The sequence below is a fragment of the Aedes albopictus genome, chromosome 2, assembly GCF_035046485.1.
Source record: "Aedes albopictus strain Foshan chromosome 2, AalbF5, whole genome shotgun sequence".
Lineage (NCBI taxonomy): Eukaryota > Metazoa > Arthropoda > Insecta > Diptera > Culicidae > Aedes > Aedes albopictus.
The window spans coordinates 197201398-197218724 of NC_085137.1; the positions used below are offsets into that span (position 1 = coordinate 197201398).

The 17327-nt window shown below is 37.6% G+C and overlaps 1 protein-coding gene across 1 annotated transcript; it reads left to right on the top strand.

The window, feature by feature from the left end:
* The first annotated feature begins 452 nt into the window (after positions 1-452).
* LOC109425087 (uncharacterized) lies at positions 453-8320 on the top strand. Its single transcript, XM_062848256.1, has 3 exons — positions 453-1118; positions 7818-7966; positions 8053-8320. The coding sequence occupies exons 1-3, from the start codon at positions 588-590 to the stop codon at positions 8267-8269; spliced, it is 897 nt and encodes a 298-aa protein (XP_062704240.1). The 5' UTR covers positions 453-587; the 3' UTR covers positions 8270-8320.
* Positions 8321-17327: the final 9007 nt, after the last annotated feature.

Sequence of the window (17327 nt, forward strand, 5' to 3'; positions counted from 1 at the left end):
GGACCTGAGTATGATTGATGGAACGCTTTAATGCCAGTCTTCCCAGTGTTACTGTTATGCGGTTACATTGATCAAAGAGACAAAATGACTTTTTTGAATGAATGAAAATGATTTTTTTTTTTTCATAAATCATAAAACAAATTTGATTTGTTTTAAGGTAGTCGAAAGAACTTGTAATGTGATGGTAATCCCTGATATTAACTCAATACCAGCAAAATATGCATTTGTTACAAATATGCAGTTATGGGCAGTTTAGGAATCAAAGTGCAATTAACAGCAAGATTAACAGCACTAGCTCATTACAAAAAGCCTATGTGGCATTTTCTAATGTTGATCTTGAAATAACCTGTCAATAATCAAATAGTGTAATGCAAAATAGAAGCGTATCAGAGCACATTTAATGCTAGATTTAATGCAGTTGATATCTAAATATGTGAAAATAATAACTGTGTATTGATTTTAATCGCAGTAGGCAATTGGAGTAGCATTAACGAATAACAGCTGCCATAAGCAACCTTCTCTGTATCTCAATTACCCTGCAAGTAAGTACACCCAATCGATACCACAGTAGTTTGTAGCGTAATTAGATGTCTGATTTCAAGGTTCCGGCACAGAAAAAAAAATCCGCAATGAACAAAGAGGCGCCCGACGATGGCCTTGAACTGAGCCAAGGTGTGACACTGCTCAACCTGAGCACAGAATCCGGCTTCTATGCCGATTGGAAGCAAACCTACCACGTGGATACCGAGCAGGCCATTTTAAATCCCTATCCAACCGATACGATCATGCCGTCGATCACACGACTAATCTCGACGCTGTGCGCCAGGCTTCGACTTTCGCACACGATCGAGTTCTCGGCAATCGACACGTTGGAACAGTTTGTGCTCAAGGTTATTGCCGGCGAACGGGGAGCTTCTGCGGGAGAAAGCTATCTACGGCACATGCCGCTGTATGCGGTGAGTGTAGTCAACATCGTTAGTAAGTACTTTGATGCCCACATCAAACTGGACTGGAACGGAATTCAGCGGATTTTTGCAAAATACAATCCCGGCATGACCTGGTCCAACAGGCGCGTGATGGAATTGGAGTTTGAAGTTTTGAAAAAGTTGAACCACAAGGTAGGTCAACATTATACAATTAAATTGGTCTTTCTTTTTAAACATATTCATATCCAAGGCAATCATCTTTGAAACGATGTTGAAGTTTTGGTTAATTTGATGTTAAGAATAGCCCAATCGCTATAAATTTGTTCCGTATTAACAATTAAGTTAAATGAAAAGTTTTTGAAAGCTCATTATATCAGTAATGAACGATCAAAATTTCATTGCCCTCGGTTCATTGAATCCGGAGATATACAGGGGATGGCATCAATGTCATTACATTTTAGTTCTGATGTCCAAAGATTAACTCCTTCTGTTCCAAAGATATATTTAATAATATATATTTGAGCCTATTTAGAATAAAGGCAGAACACATTTAGTATTTTGTGTTTGATGTTGTAGATTTGACTCTTTTTTATCTATGTGTGTGAAAAAGTCAAACCGGTATAATTTTATTCGTCGAGGGAAAATGTTATATTTTATAACGTTGTATGAAGTATCAATATATTGTCAATGAATGCTCAGAAATAAATTAAATTCAATTCACTAGTTTCGGAGATATGGCAGTTCAAAAATTAGTTTTCTAAAAATAATGTTTTACGAGAACGATTTTAGCTTCGCGAAAGATTTACCAATCGAGCTCAAATTTATACATATAAAAGGTTGACAAACAGTCAAAATTTAAGAATTTTTGATGCACTCTATGAAAAGTTACAGCTTGATGAACTTTTTTTGTGATAGAAAAAAGAAGCCCATTCTTAACAAAGTTCAAACTGTGCTATCGAAAAATTATGCCTTTTTTCTAGAATCTTTCTAACTTGTAAAACATGTAAAATAGTCTGCGATCAATTACAAATTTGGACTGTTGATGCACAACTAGTTGATAAATTTACAGTGACAATTAGACATTTTTGGATGCACTTTTCAAAAAATAACAACTCATTTCATTTATTCAGTTAACATCAAATTCATGATAATACTGAATAGTTGTTGTTAAAAATAACAACTATTTTACTATTTTATGAAAAATCTAAATTTCGTTTGTCCCGATAATTCTGTCTATCCTCTGTAGTTAATTATTTTGTGATTAAGTTGTAGGATTATTCAAGGCTCGTAGCAAAGTCAGAGAGAGAGGGCACCCCTAAAATGCTAAGTCGTTACGTTACCAAACCCCCCTTTTTGTTTTTATTTATGTGTATTTTAACATAAGAGGATTTTTTTTTATTACCGTAAGGGTTTGGACCGAAGGGTCTCAGATTTTCATGATTTTTTTTCCACAGGCAGGGCTCATGGATATATGAACAAAAAAAAATTGAGGGAAATTCAGGGTCGCCCATTTTCCCGGAAAACTCAGGTGGATTTTTTTCCCCTGACACTACTTACTTTGAAAAATCATAACTCAAGAACGAAGCATCGTAGAAACAAAGTTTTTTTAGAAAATGAAAGCAAATTTTCTCTCCAAAAAAGTATGAACTGGGAAAAGTTTCCCACAAAATTTTCCACAGATGAGAAAATTTATAAAGAAAAGCTGGAAAAACTATACCCGAACACGTGCAATATTTTCGAAAATATATTTTTGAGAAGGTTATTTAATAATCTTTAATCGCTTGATTTTTTTGGAATGCACTTTTCTTCGTTTTTGAGTTATGGCCAATTTTGTTGAAAAATGTCCAAATGTGCCATAAAAGTCTTTTCTTTGCAAAATCACAACTCAAGAACGAAGCATCGTAGAAGCAAAGTTTTTAAATGAAAATGAAAGCAAATTTTCTCAGGAATCCGAAAAAAATATGAAATGGAAAAAGTTTTCCACAAAATTTTTCACCGTTGAGAAAATTTATTAAGAAAAGCCAAAAAAAAAACTATATCCGACCTCGTGGAAAATAAAAAAAAATTTTTTTGAGAAGGTAATTTCATAAGCTTTGATCGCTGAAATTTTTGGAATGCACTTAATTTTCGTTCCTGGCAAATTTTGTGAAAAATGACCATATAATATAGGCTTATATGGTCATTTTCACATAGTTGACCATAACTCAGTAACCAGAAAAAAGTACATTCCAAAAATTTCGATCAAAGCTTATAAAATTACATTCCCGAAAATATTTTTTTGAAAATTTTCCACGAGTTCGGACATAGTTTTTCCGGCTTTTCTTTATGAGTTTCTTAACGGTGGAAAATTTTGAGGAAAACTTTTTTCACTTCATATTTTTTTTTGGATTCCTTTCATTTTCATTAAACAACTTCGTTTCTACGATGCTTCGTTCTTGAGTTATGATTTTGCAAAGAAAAGGCTTTTATGGCACATTTGGACATTTTTCAACAAAATTGGCCATAACACAAAAACGAAAAAAAAGTGCATTCCAAAAATTTCAGAGATTATAGCTTTGAAATAACTTTCTCAAAAATATTTTTTCGAAAATTTTCCACGAGTTCAGGAATAGTTTTTCCGGCTTTTCTTTACGAATTTTCTCAACTGTGGAAAATTTTGTCGGAAACTTTTTCCAGTTCATTTTTTATTTTTGGATTTCTGAGAAAATTTGCTTTCATTTTCTAAAAAAAAACTTTGTTTCTACGATGCTTCATTCTTGAGTTATGATTTTTCAAAGTAAATAGTGTCAGGCGAAAACAAAAAATTTCCACCTGAGTTTTCCGGGAAAATGGGCGACCCTGAATTTTCCTCATTTTTTTTTTGTTCATATATCCATGAGCCCTGCCTGTGGAAAAAGTTTCATGAAAATCTGAGACCCTTCGGCCCAATTTGTACGATAATAAAAAAAATGCCCATAACGCTAATTCTACACTTTCCAAACCCCCCTAATGAGAGTACCAAAAACATTTTTTTCGCTATAACTTTTTTGGTTTTGCAATATTTTTCAACCAAATTTTAACACCAGACGCACATATCTTTTAGGGAAGCTAGGGGTTTTCTAGCGATTATTGGAGTGGTAACCTGGTTCTGGAGTTATTCCGGAATAAAAATGGGTTATTGGAATTGGCCATATTGGTAAAAGTGAATTTTCAACATGAGAACAGTTTAGTGACTCTCGGTTCACGACAGTAAGTGAACAAAAATTATAGAAAAAATATGTCTAAAAGTTTATCCCGGTCACTTTTACAGATGTTCCAAGGAACAGTTTCTAGGTTAATTTTTCATCTATGTGGATTCCTCTAGGAATACCTCTATCGATGCTTCCAGTGATTTCTCTTGGTATTTCCGGATGTATTCCAAAAAAAAAATCTTTAACCAACTTCTCTTAGGATTCTTCCAGGCAGTCCTGATGGGAAAATTTCTGCAAGGAGCTCCTGTTGGTCTTCCTTTGGGAATCCTAGCTGGGGTTCCTCAAGCAACTTTTGCTACGATTCTTCCAGATTTTTTTCCTAGAACTCCTCCAAAAGTTCTTACTGTAATACCTTCAGGATTTCTCGTGAGATTTCTTCAGGAACTTTTACTGGGATTATTCATGGCATTATTTTGGACATTCATCCGGAAGTTGCTCTGGTGAATCCTTGAGAGATTTTATCCAGAGATTCCTCCAGTAATTCCTAATGGAATTCCAACAGAAACTACTCTTTGTTTTCATCCAAGGATTCCTCAAAAAACTCCTACTGCGGTTCTTCTAGTAATTCCTCCTCCAAATATTCTAAGTATAACACCTCCAGTAATTATTTTAGTAATTTCTTTAGGAAATTATTCTGGCAAATCTTCCTAAGATTCTTCAGAAATTCCTCCTTCGATTCCTTCAGGGCCTTGCCTGTGGATTCCTTCAGAATTCCTCAACCGGTTTTTCAAGGGGCTTCTCGAGGTATTCCTCCAGGTATTTCTTCATGGATTTTTTTATTCTTCCATGCATTCCTGATGGGATTTCTCTAGAAATTCCTGTAAAGTTTCCTCCAGCAATTCCTAAGATTTCTGCTGAAATTTCTACAATGTTACATTCCAGATTTCTTTTAGGAATTCTTCCAGGGTTTTTTCCTGAGATCCTCCCAGAAATTTATCCAGTGATTCAACCAGGTTTTTTTTCAAGAGATTTTAACCAAAGATTTCCCCATAAATTTCTCATGGGTTTCCTTCAGGAACACCTCTTGGCCTACCTCCAGGAATGCCAGCTGGATTCCTAGAGCAATCCCTGATTTTTTCGAAAATTGATCATGGGATTCTTCCAGGAGGGCTATAAGGGCCCATATAGCCGAGGCGGTAAACGCACGGGTATTCAGCATGACCATGCTGAGGGTGACGGGTTCGATTCCCGGTCGGTCCAGGATCTTTTCGTAAAGGAAATTTCCTTGACTTCCTTGGGCATAGAGTATCTTCGTGCCTGCCACACGATATACACATGCAAAATGGTCATTGGCAGAGGAAGCTCTCAGTTAATAACTGTGGAAGTGCTCATAGAACACTAAGCTGAGAAGCAGGCTTTGTCCCAGTGAGGACGTTACGCCAAGAAGAAGAAGAAGAAGAAGAAGAAGAAGATTCTTCCAGGAACTCCTCTTTACCTTCACCCACGAGCTTATGCTGGGATTCCATAAGCGATTCCTGCTGTGATTCTTTCAGGAATGCCTCCTAGGACTCCTCCCGAAATTCCTACTGTGATACCTTCAGGTATCCTTGCTGGTATTCTTGCTGGAATTCTTCCGGGTAGCCTTCAAAGGATACTTCCAGAAATGCCCCCGGTGATTTTTCAGGGATTTTTCTATAGACTCATCCAGGATTTCTCCAGAGATTTTATCCATGGATTGCTCTAGAAATGTTTCATGAAATTTCTTCAGGAACGCCTCTTGGTATTCCTTCAGGAGCTCCAGCTGAAGGAATCCCAATATAAATCTCAAGAGGGATCTCTAAAAGAATTAAGTGAGATAGAAATTCTCTAGTAAAATCCCATCAGGAATGTCTGGGGGAATCCTAAAAAAAGTTCCTCGAATATACCAGGAGAAATGCCTAGTGAACTCCCTGGAGGAATCGGTAGAAGTATTTTGAAGAAATTAAGAAATTTATGGAAGAGTCCCTGAAGGAATCGCAGAAGACATTTTTGGGGGAATCACAGGTAAATAGCCCGAAAGAATCCAACAGGACTGCCAGAAGGAATCCCACTAAGAATCCCTAGAAGATTTACAGCCAGTTAGAATTACTGAAGGAGTCCTAGGTGGAATTGCTGGAAGAACTGCAGGAGGAATACCAGCTGGAATTCCTGGAGGTAGTCGAAACAAGAGGAATCCCATGATGAAATTCTCGAGAAACCCCTAGCTGAAATCACTTAAGGAATTCCTGGAGGAATCGCCGGAGAAACTTCTGGAAGAATCCCAGGAATATTGAATTGAATAATCTCTCCAAGAATTTCTGAAGAAATTTCAATAGAAGTTACTAGAGGAACCCCCAGAAGAATTTCAGGAGGTATCAAAGTAAGAATTTTAAGAGAAATCCTAGGAACAGGGGAGATGTCTGCAGGAATATCTAGTGAAACTAACGGAAGGGTGGATAATCCCTAACTTTGAACATTTTTTTTTTGCAAAACATGGACGGCATACTAGGGTGGGGCTAATAAAAAAAATCTCTTCGGGATATGATTTCCCAAATGGAAAAAGATCTACTAGTCAAAATAAGTGAGCTGTACAAAAATGAGCGATTTCGGTTGATATTTAGGGGTGGTGCAAAGGATTTAAGTGTTTTTTTGCTAGAGCAAACCTTCAAAAAAAAAAATAAAAATAAATTTTCAAACATATTTTTTAGACTAAATCGGTGATTCTAGGACCCAATTGGACCAAATTTGTGATCAAAATTGCGATACCTCCATTGGTTTCCAAGATATTAAAAAAATGACATATTTGGTATCCAACCTAAAAAATACCGAAATACTACATTTTTTGCAAATATATCAGAAAACAAAGATTTAATACCGTTGTCCCATCCCAGGAATCCAGAGGACATGGAGTGACATTAACATTCTTAGCAAAGTCACTTCCAACGAAGCGGTGTATTATTCTCACTTTCCACGGAACGGTTGTTACGAGATGTCCCCGTTTTCTGATTACAATAACAATAACAACGCTGCACAGCAGGCCTGGCCACTTTAATGCTTGTAATGCATCTCTGATGCACTGCAACCATTAATATTGACAAGAAAAATGATAGGAGTAGTCGATCCTATCATTTTTCAGGATTCTTTCAATGATTGGCTGTGTATGTGTAGACTAGACTAGATAATCAGAAAACAAAGATTTTTAAAAATTAGCCCCACTCTAACGGCATACTGCGTAACGCCAAATGTCGTTTTTTCCAAATCATGGTAAAAAGTTATTTCGAGTTCGAGAAATTGATGCTCCCGGCTTTGAAATAAGTGTCACGACTTTTTGATTGGATCATTTGGTTCCAGAGAGATTATTGTCGATTCTGGTTTAGAGAAAAATACATTTAAACAAACATTTCAAGCGCCAAAAAACAAAATTTTGCACAGTTAACATGGGAATCAATAGAAATCCAATAAATCAACGGAGAATCGGTGTTTTAAATTCTCTCCCACCATCATACATTCATAACTATAAAATCAGAGCGTTATACTCATGGGGAACCTACCACTTTTTTCTTGTTTCATTTATGCTTCCTGATACACATTAAAACATGTCATATCATTATAAAAAGCAGTTTATAAATGCCAACGTAATTAACCGTATTCATATGCAATCATTTGGTGCCGATAGTTTATTTTTTTTGCTTATGTTTTGTAGATTCACCACTCCCTTCTTCTGGGCGCAGTGGAGCGATTTGCCAAGGATCACGTTTTAACTGTCGGCGTCGTCCGAAAGGATCATTTCGGCAAGGTTGGAGTTAAGTTGCTGCGAGTGGTCTATGCACACAAGCACTTCATCTACAAGAGGTAAGACAGTCCAGCAACATGTTCCCACTACTGGAAAGATCATTAATCTCTATTCTTGCTGAAAAACGCTTTGTTTCCGTTGACAGTTTGCGACCGCGCGTGAGTTCCGAGGACATGTTCGTGCGGTTCAAGTCGAACAAATTGATTCTGGCAGCCGCGATCGTTATGGCCACCTTGAGGCTCTGCGGTATCAACCAGCAGCAAGTGGTGGACCGTGTGGCCGACACACTGTCGAACGAATGCTTTGTCGAAGCGATGAACATAATCTTCTTACGGGATGCCATACTGAATGTATTTAATTGACAATTTACCATCAGGCTCAGTAGATACAGCTTTGAATTTGGTCTGAGTTCATATGCGCAGTTTGATCCACTATTTACAATCCACATAGCACAATGTGATTCGCTCTGTGGTATAACCACTTAGCATTAATGGAGCTTAAAATCACATTATTCCAATGGGTGTAAGAACAGGACATGATATATGATTACTTTTACGACAATGGATACAGCTGGCGAGAAGCAGAATTATACAATGCTTTCGAAGGATGACGTAGTTCGGGACAGGTAATTTTATGTGTATTAGCAGTACCTATAAGAGTTGCTTTAGTTACGTCATTGGAAGCTGTAGAATGTCGGCAGCATTCTCATTTTATTGTACCGTTGTACCTACGTTTCAATCAATTAAAAGCAACCAGGTCTCGATTATCACATAGTGGCATGAGAGAATTGGAATGAAATGAAATTGGAGTGAAATGTTTGTAATAGAGATTATGGTGTGGATTGAAGTCTGATATGGCTGAACCGTATACTGTCGTGAACGTCAGTCTCATATGGATTCAAATGTACGACTCGTGCTGAAATCAACTTTTAGCAACTCTTTACATAAATAACTATTTTTCTACTAAAATTTGTTTTAAAAAATACTTAATTGAGTTTCAGAGGTTTTCAAGAATCTTCCAACGATCTATTTTATCACTTATAGATCAATCAGTTTTACCAGAATTTTCTAAAATGTTTATCAAATGTTTCTTCTGAAGTTTAAAATTTATTCCAGAAAATCTGTAAGTAACTTTTCAATAATCATTAGACGAGCCTTGGACGTGGAAAAAAAACTGAAGAAATCTCTAAATAAGTTTTCGCTGGAATCACTGAATGAAATTATACAATAATCTCTGGAGGAATGTTTGAGGGAATACCTGATGAAAATCCAAGACACATTTCAGCAAGCATTTGCAATGGATTTCATGAAGTAATTTTTGTAGGAAGTTCTGGAGCAATTCGTAAAGATATACCTGAAAGAATGCTTGTAAGAATTTTTGAAGAACAGATGGAAGAATTTCTGAAAGAACACGTGGAAGAATCCAAGAAATAGTTTCTTAAGGAATCTCTGGAGGAAAAAAACCCTAGAAGGTTTTATGAAATCCATGGAGGAAATTCTAAAGAGTTCCATGGAAAACTTCCAAAAGAAACCTTTGGGGAGATTTTGTATGTAATCAGTGGCTGATTTTCTAACAGAATAGCAGGAAAAAAAATCTGAAGAAATTCCAAATCTATGATTTTCTGGAGGAATTAAAGAGGAAACTCATGAAAGGTTTTCTATACGAATTCTAGCAAAAATGTATGGAGCAATCTCTAGTGAACATGGAATAATTTCGGAAGGAATAAATGGAATATAATATAAGCTGTGTGAGAGATTTCTTTTTTCTAAAGTAATCCTTAAGAGACTTTCTGCACGAAAATTTGATCGAATTTCTGAAGAAATCAATAGAAGATTAAAAAAAACCATAGAAGAATTTTTAAATAAACTTTCAGAGAAATTTATGGAAAAATCTCTGGAGGCATTTCTAAAGATATTTCTGCAGGATTTTCTATTGGAATCCATAGAAGAATTGCAGTAGAAATCTATAAGTTTTGCAGGAATCTCTATAAGAATTTCTGAAGGAAACTTTCAAAAAAAAATCCATAGAAATTTATTGCAGATTTTTCAGGAGTAACAAAAAAAAAATAGAAAAATAGGGATATTTTTTTAAAGATATCCTTCAAGAAAATTTCCAAATTTATCCCTGAAAGATTGTTTGACAAAAAATATCTGCAGAAGTTTCTTAAGGAAGCTATGGAAGATTAGCAAATACAGTCCTTGGAGCAATATTGGGAGGAATCCTTCGACTAGTTTCTGAATAAACTCCTAGATATCTTCTCTGAAGAAATTTTCAAAGAAATCGTTCGAGAAATTACCAGAGGAATCTCTTGAAGGATTTTTGTTTTTTTTTAAGAATCCCTGAAGAATATTCTGTAAGAATTTCTGGAGGAATTTTTCAAAGAAATCCTTTAAGGAATTTCAGAGAAAATTTTTGAAAGAAACCTAACACGAAATTCCAAAGAAACACCTGATGAAATGTGAAAAAATCCATGGAAAGCTTTCAAAAGAAACCTTTGGGGAGATTTTATATGGAATCACTGGCAGATTTTCTAACAGAATAGCTGGAAAAAAATCTGAAGAAATTTCGAATTTATAATTTTCTGGAGGAATTAAAGAGGCAATTCATGAAAGGTTTTCTATACGAATTCTAGCAAAAATCTATGGAGCAATCTCTATCGAACATGGAATTATTTCGGAAGAAATCAATGGAATATTTTGAGGGCTATGTGAGAGATTTCTGCTTGCTAGAGATATCCATAGAAGACTTTCTCAACAAAAATTTGAACGAATTTCTGAAAAAAATCCAAAGAAATTGGCAGAGGCACTTATGAGAAAATCTTTGGAGAAATTTCTCCCATCTGTTTTAGAGTTTCTGGATGAAACTCTCGAAAATTTTCAATGAAATTGTTTGCAGATTTTTCAAGAGAAACAAAAAAAAAATAGAAGCATCAACCCCTAGGAGATTTTTTGAAAGATTATATCGGGGAATTTTTAAAGATATCCTTGAAGAAAATTTCCAAATTTATCCCTGAAAGGTTGTTTGACAAAAATTTCTGCAGAAATTTCTTAAGGAAGCTCTGGAAGATTATCAAATACAGTCCTTGGAGAAATATTGGGAAGAATCCTTCGACTTGTTTCTGAATAAACTCCTAGATAACTTCCTGGAAGCCTCTCTGAAAGAATTTCCAAAGTAATCTTTCGAGAAATTACGAGAGGAATCCACTGTTTTTTTTTTTATTTTTTTAAGAATCTGTGATGAATATTCTGTGAGAATTTCTGGAGGAATAACAATTGGCTTCTTTAGTGGTGTTGAGATAATTCCATATTCTGAATCTGCATGCCAAACTGAGCCGAAATCCAAATTTTCATCAATTTTGGTGCCCGGAAACCTATTTAAAAATCAATTTGCAATTTGTATGGGAGCGATTTGCCGAATCACCCCTCGTCGCATTTTGTACTGAACGGAGCTGTCAAGTAGTTGCCCAGCTGTCAAAAGGTGATTTTGAAAAAATCTCTTTGAAATTGAGTTTAGGTACCAAAATAAAGTCCTAAAAATCTGGAAAAATCATAGCGGCTCAGAAAAAGGTGCTCTTTCGTTTAAAAATAAAAAATCATTGATATTTTCTTAATTTAAAAACCCAATTGTATGAGCTGAAAGAGCATTATAACGTTGCCTTTTAAACTGATCTAGCTGCGTTACGGGACAAATATCACTTTTTCGATTCAGCACATAGAGGTTATTAGTGGTGAGCGCTTTCTGATATGTATATTACTGATCGTATGTGCTGATGATGTCAGAGGGCGTCACGCATAGATATTGTCTGCTTACTACGGCTGTCTCCACCAGTTTGGGTAGGACAGCTAAGTAATCGCTTCAGTGGCGTCAAAAAGGAAAATCTATAATTCAACTCGAAGTGCCACCCAAACTGGTCTTGACCACACTCACCTACTGTTTCAATATTGCTTTTTTAGGGTAAATGTGCCCATGTTCAAGCTTAGGCTTGTTCTACTATCTTATCATTGGATTCTAATCCATTTTCAAAACTATAAAATGTCGGTCACTGTAGAATGCAACCGGAAAAAAAATATATATTCTTCCGAAGTCATTGAATATTGTAATTCCATTGGTAAGTAAAAAACTTGGTTCAAAACTATTCCATTCGCCCTAGTCTTATTGAACAGAATGTCGACGGGATGCGAAATGATATAAAAGTAATATAACCAGCAATAAAAGTTGAACTTGAAATTGTTTAACACGGTAGCCGATAAAGGCGGCGGCGGCAGTGGCGGCGCACAATCGCTAACTAGTTGTCGATACTGACCACCTATAGTTAGTTACCCGTATGTCGCAGAGTGTTATTAGCAAGACGTCGACGCGTTGAGTTAATGAAAATTGATTGTGGCTTTGTGCTTTCGATTGCCATGTCGATAGGCCGTTTGTATGTTAAATACCTATCGTATCTCGGTTATCTTTCACACCGTTCAGTTCATTGTGTAATGTGTGAAAGTTTATTGGCGATATGTACTCTAGAATTATTTGTCTCGGGATTAATAACAAGCCTTGCAAGGGATGGCTGAAGGGTTTGGGAGGGGGAGCGTCTACTGATTTCAAAAAGGGTTCCAGCGCTGCGCACGGCAGCACAAAACTGACAAATTGACCGGATTTTGTGAAAATGGCTTGGCGCATAACTCCTTCCAGGGCAATAGTGCACAGCAGGCATGGGAGTCCATCACCTTCTCGTAGTCCCCGGCGAGATTTTAACGAACCAGACATATTGCCCGAAACCCTTACGTAGTTTTAACACCATTCATCGTCGAATCTGGTGAGCCATTCTCTTCCATGATTTTCCACATAGCTCTGTGTGGTCGATACTATCATAATGATTGTTTGAAAGTTCTCTCACTCCAATTTGTCACCTTTCTTGTAAATGGGACAAATGACCTCTTCCTTCCGCTCCTCTGGTAGATGTTCAGTCTCCCAGATCCAGACTATTAGCGGTGCGCTCTCCGCACCATTCAAGTGTCCGTCGTAGTGCTGTTTTCACCTTTCGGTCACCTCACGTCCGTCAGTAAAAATGCTCCCATCCTTATCCCTGTACATTTCGGCTTGCGGTACAAAGCCTTTGCGGGATGAGTTGAGCTGCGGGTAGAACTTTCGTGTTTCTTGTAAACGGTATTGCAATTCCATTCGTTCACATTTTGCTTCTTCTAGGCGGGGCTTTTTCCCCCCGCAGACACGGGTCTGCTGTTTCCGCGTTCTTTTATATCGCTCCACGTTCTGCCGGATCCCGTGCTGCAGTATGATCGCTCTCTCTTCCAAAACCTCTGTACACTCATCGTCGAGCCATTGCAATCGTTCTTTCGGCCCCGTTCAACGTATTCAACGTTGGTCTCAGCTGCCATGTTGATGGCTGCTTTTATTGTACTCTAGCAGTCCTAGAGAAGCTTCATTGAGCTCGTCCTCATCCGGCAACGCTGCCTCGAGATTCTGAGCGTATGCGGTGGTGACATCCGGTAGCTCCAGTCGCTCCAGATTATACCGGGGTGGTCGTTAGTACCGTACGTGTTGATCACCGAGAGCTTTCGGCGGATTTTTACCATTACCAGGAGTCGATGTTAGCGCCACGATAGGTCATGATGTCGATAGTGTCGAAGAAGTGCCGTCGTTCAATCAGGACGTGGTCGATTTAGGATTCCGTCTGCTGTGGTGATCTCTAGGTAATGATAAGGGAGGCTGTGCTGGAAATAGGTGATACGTACAGGTATACCTCGATTTAGTGGACCCTCGATTATTCAGACCTTCGATTTTGTGTACATTGTATCTCGATTTTTTGTACATTTTTTGCCTTTCTCGTACACTAAGTGTACTGGAAAGGCTATATGTTCACTCCAAAAATGACTTTTCAATAGAAGGCCCGGAGGGTCGAGTCACATATACCAATCAACTCAGCTCGACGAATTAAGGTGATGTCTGTGTGTATGTATGTGTGTGTGTATGTATGTGTGTATGTGTGTATGTGTGTGTACAAAAAACTCACATCACTTTTTGGCAGTAAACCTCAACCGATTTTAATGACCGATGGTTCATTCGACGCGGAATTTGGTCCCATTGTTTCCTATTGATAATGGTTCGGATCGGTCCAGCCGTTCCGGAGTTATGGCCATTTAGGTGTTCCGGACCGGAACCCCAGGAAGGGGCCAGATATGAAAATGCTACAACCCTATGCATGCGACACATAAAACCGCGGCATTTTCCATAACCTGATGAACGGTATGCTTGAAAATACTCTCAGACCATATCTGAACCGGTAATGTTCCAGAACCGGTTCCGGGTGCCCCGCCGGAAGTGGCCAAATAAAAAAGTGAACCAAATCCATGCATGCGACACATCAAATAGCGGCTTTTTCGATAACCTGATTAACGGTATGCAGGAAAATAGTCTCAGACCATAGTATTCCAGAACCGGTTCCGGGTCCCGCCGGAAGTGGCCAAATATTAAAGTGGAGCAAACCTATGCACGCGACACATCAAAACGCGGCTTTCACGTAAACCTGATAAACGGTTAGCAAGAAAATAGGCTCACACAACATTAGAAACTACAGGTAGTGTTCCGGGCCCGGTTCCGAGTGTCGCGCCGGAATTGGCCAAATACAAAAGTGAACCAAACCCATGCATGCGACACACCAAACTGCGTCTTTTCTGATAACCTGATGAACGGTGGTGTTTCGGAACCGATTCTGAGTGTCCCGCCGGAAGTGGCCAAAAACATAAGTGAACCAAAGTAATGCATGCAACACATCAAATTGCGGCTTTTTCGAAAACCCGATGAACGATTAGCAAAAAAATAGAACCAGACTACATTAGAAACTACACGCATGTGACACATCAAATCACAGCTTTTTAGGTAACCTGATGAACGGTTAACAAAAAAAAAACTCAGACCACATTAGGGAAAACCAGTAGTGTTCCAGAACCGATTCCGGGTGTCCCGCCGGAAGTGGACGAATGTGGAAGGAAACCAAACACATGCGTTCGGCTCATTAAATACCGGCTTTTTCGATAACCTGAAGAACGATCAGCAAGAAAATAGTCTCAGATCACATAAAAGACTACCGGTAGTGTTCCAGAACCGGTTCCGGGTGTCCTGCTGGAATTGGTAAAATGTAAAAATCATCCAAACCCATGCATGTGACACATCATTTCGTGGCTTTCTAGAAAATCGGGTGAACAGTTAGAGGAAACTAGTTTCATGCCATATTTGGGACAATTGGTACTGTCCTGGTTCCAGATGTCCCGCCGTAAGTGGTAAAATGTAAAATTGAACCAAACTCATGCATTCGGTGCATCAAATCACGGCTTTTTCGATTACCTGATGAACGATTAGTAAGAAAATAGGCACAGACCACATAAGTTACTACCGCTTGTGTTTGTGGTTCCGGGTGTCCCGCCGGAAGTGCACATATACAAAAGTTAACCAAACTAATGCATGCCACATCAGAGACTACCAGCAGTATTACAGAACCAACTTTGGGTGCTTTGCCGGAACTACGAAAGTGAGCTAAATCATAGCAAGCGATAGATATGTGTAATTGTTCTCTTCATCATAACAAAACTAAAGTGATCTCAGAACTCATCAAATCACACCATTTCAGATTCCTACTCTTCCTTACAGTCAACGTTGTATGGAAAAATTAAAATTTAATCGCAACAACCCTGAACATTTTTTTTTTCAATCCCCTTTCGCGTCTAAAGTTACTACACAAAATTCTGATGTGACTGGTTGCGCCCTCGCGCTCTGTAATGTGGTTGAAATTTTATTGGGATTTAGTTTGGGAAATTTCACTTGCTGGCATTTTTTTTTGTTCAATTTAACATGAATCTTGTAAACAGCGATAATAAAATATAGCCTGAAGTGTACAGAAAAAACTTTGTCGACGATCGCAAAGTGATCTGTGGTTGTGGAAAAGGTTGTTTCTTAGCTTGTTCGTGAATTTCGACTGGAATTTGATTTATGATTTCGAACTGGCTTTCTCAGTCTAGGGAAATTCAAAACGACTGGTTTGAGCAATACAAAACCAGTCGTTTTGAATTTCCCAAACTGTGAAAGCCAGTTCGAAGTTATATCTTAGCTTGTAATCATCGTATTCATATTGATTGGCCTCCAATGTTAGTGTTGAGAAGTCCCAAAAAAATGACCACGTGGTTTATGGACAGCCCCTTTATATCAATAAATTATTTTGTGGAGCACCCATATTAGACCCATTTGACAAGATGTGCGATAAATTATTTCTAGTGCTGTCATGGTAGAATCAGAGCTAATTAGTCAAAGTTCCACGATTCCAGCGTCCCTTCACGTGTACCTTTCCAAGGATGAATTCCCGGAGGAATCCCTGAAGGAACCGCTTGGGCAATTCCTGAAGGAACTGCTGGAACAACTTCTGAAAGAATCCATGGAACAACTTTTGATGAAATCTCTGGCGAAATTTCTGAAGTAATTCTAGTAATATTCAAGAAGTCTCTAAAGTATCGCTGAAGAAATTTCAGAGGGAATTTAAAAAAAAATCTATAAAATTCTAAATAAATTTTTTAATAAATTTCTGAAAAAAGGGAATATTTTTAGAATCCATAGATGGATTTTCTGAAGAGGTTCGGGAAGGAATAACTAGAAACTCCTGGTGGAATACTTAACAAAACCTCTTGAGATATTTTTGAAAAAAAAAATCCTGGAGAAATCCTTAAATAAAAATCCTAAACATTTTTAATGATTTTAATTCAATTTCAATTCAATTTATTGGAAAAAAAAGCATATATCCTAAGTGTACCTGCTTACGATCCCTAATGAATTACATTCTTTTAAAGGGTCGTTAGGTTGACCTAAGCTAAATCTAGTGTGCTCTTATACATTATGGTATGATATAATTATTAACATTATCTTTAATATAACTTTTCAAACATCTCTTGAATTCTAGGATTGAGTTTGAGTTTTTTATATATTCTGGAAGCTGATTGAATATGTTAGGTCCCATATTGATAAATCTTCGTCTTCCTACTTCACTTCTAAAACCACTTTGTTGTAGCATATGAGCATATCTTGTTTGATGTTGATGTCGTGCGCCGCTGAATATCCAGTTGTGGTGTAGGTTGAAATTGTTAACGACTTTGAACATGGTTATTCCTATCTGGAACGTGAAGAGTCCCAACACTGACAGAATGTTATTCTCTGTATTGTATAGCGTATTTGTAGGTTGCAGGAAAGGGAGATTATAGACAGCTTTCACACAGCGATTTTGTTGCACTTGCATTTCTTTCAGGTACGTTTGGCAAGATGTACCCCATGCTGCTATACCGTATTGGTATCGACTATGAATGAAAGCATAGTACATTTTCAGGAGAACGTGTCGAGGAACGTAGGGTGCTAGTCTCCGCAGGATTCCGCATA

Excerpts from the sequence above, each read along its gene's own strand:
- LOC109425087 (XM_062848256.1), top strand. The coding sequence starts at position 588 with ATGTCTGATTTCAAGGTTCCGGCACAGAAAAAAAAATCCGCAATGAAC. Across the intron at positions 1,119-7,817 it reads TGAAAAAGTTGAACCACAAG|ATTCACCACTCCCTTCTTCT; the intron begins GTAGGTCAACAT and ends TATGTTTTGTAG. Across the intron at positions 7,967-8,052 it reads AAGCACTTCATCTACAAGAG|TTTGCGACCGCGCGTGAGTT; the intron begins GTAAGACAGTCC and ends TTCCGTTGACAG.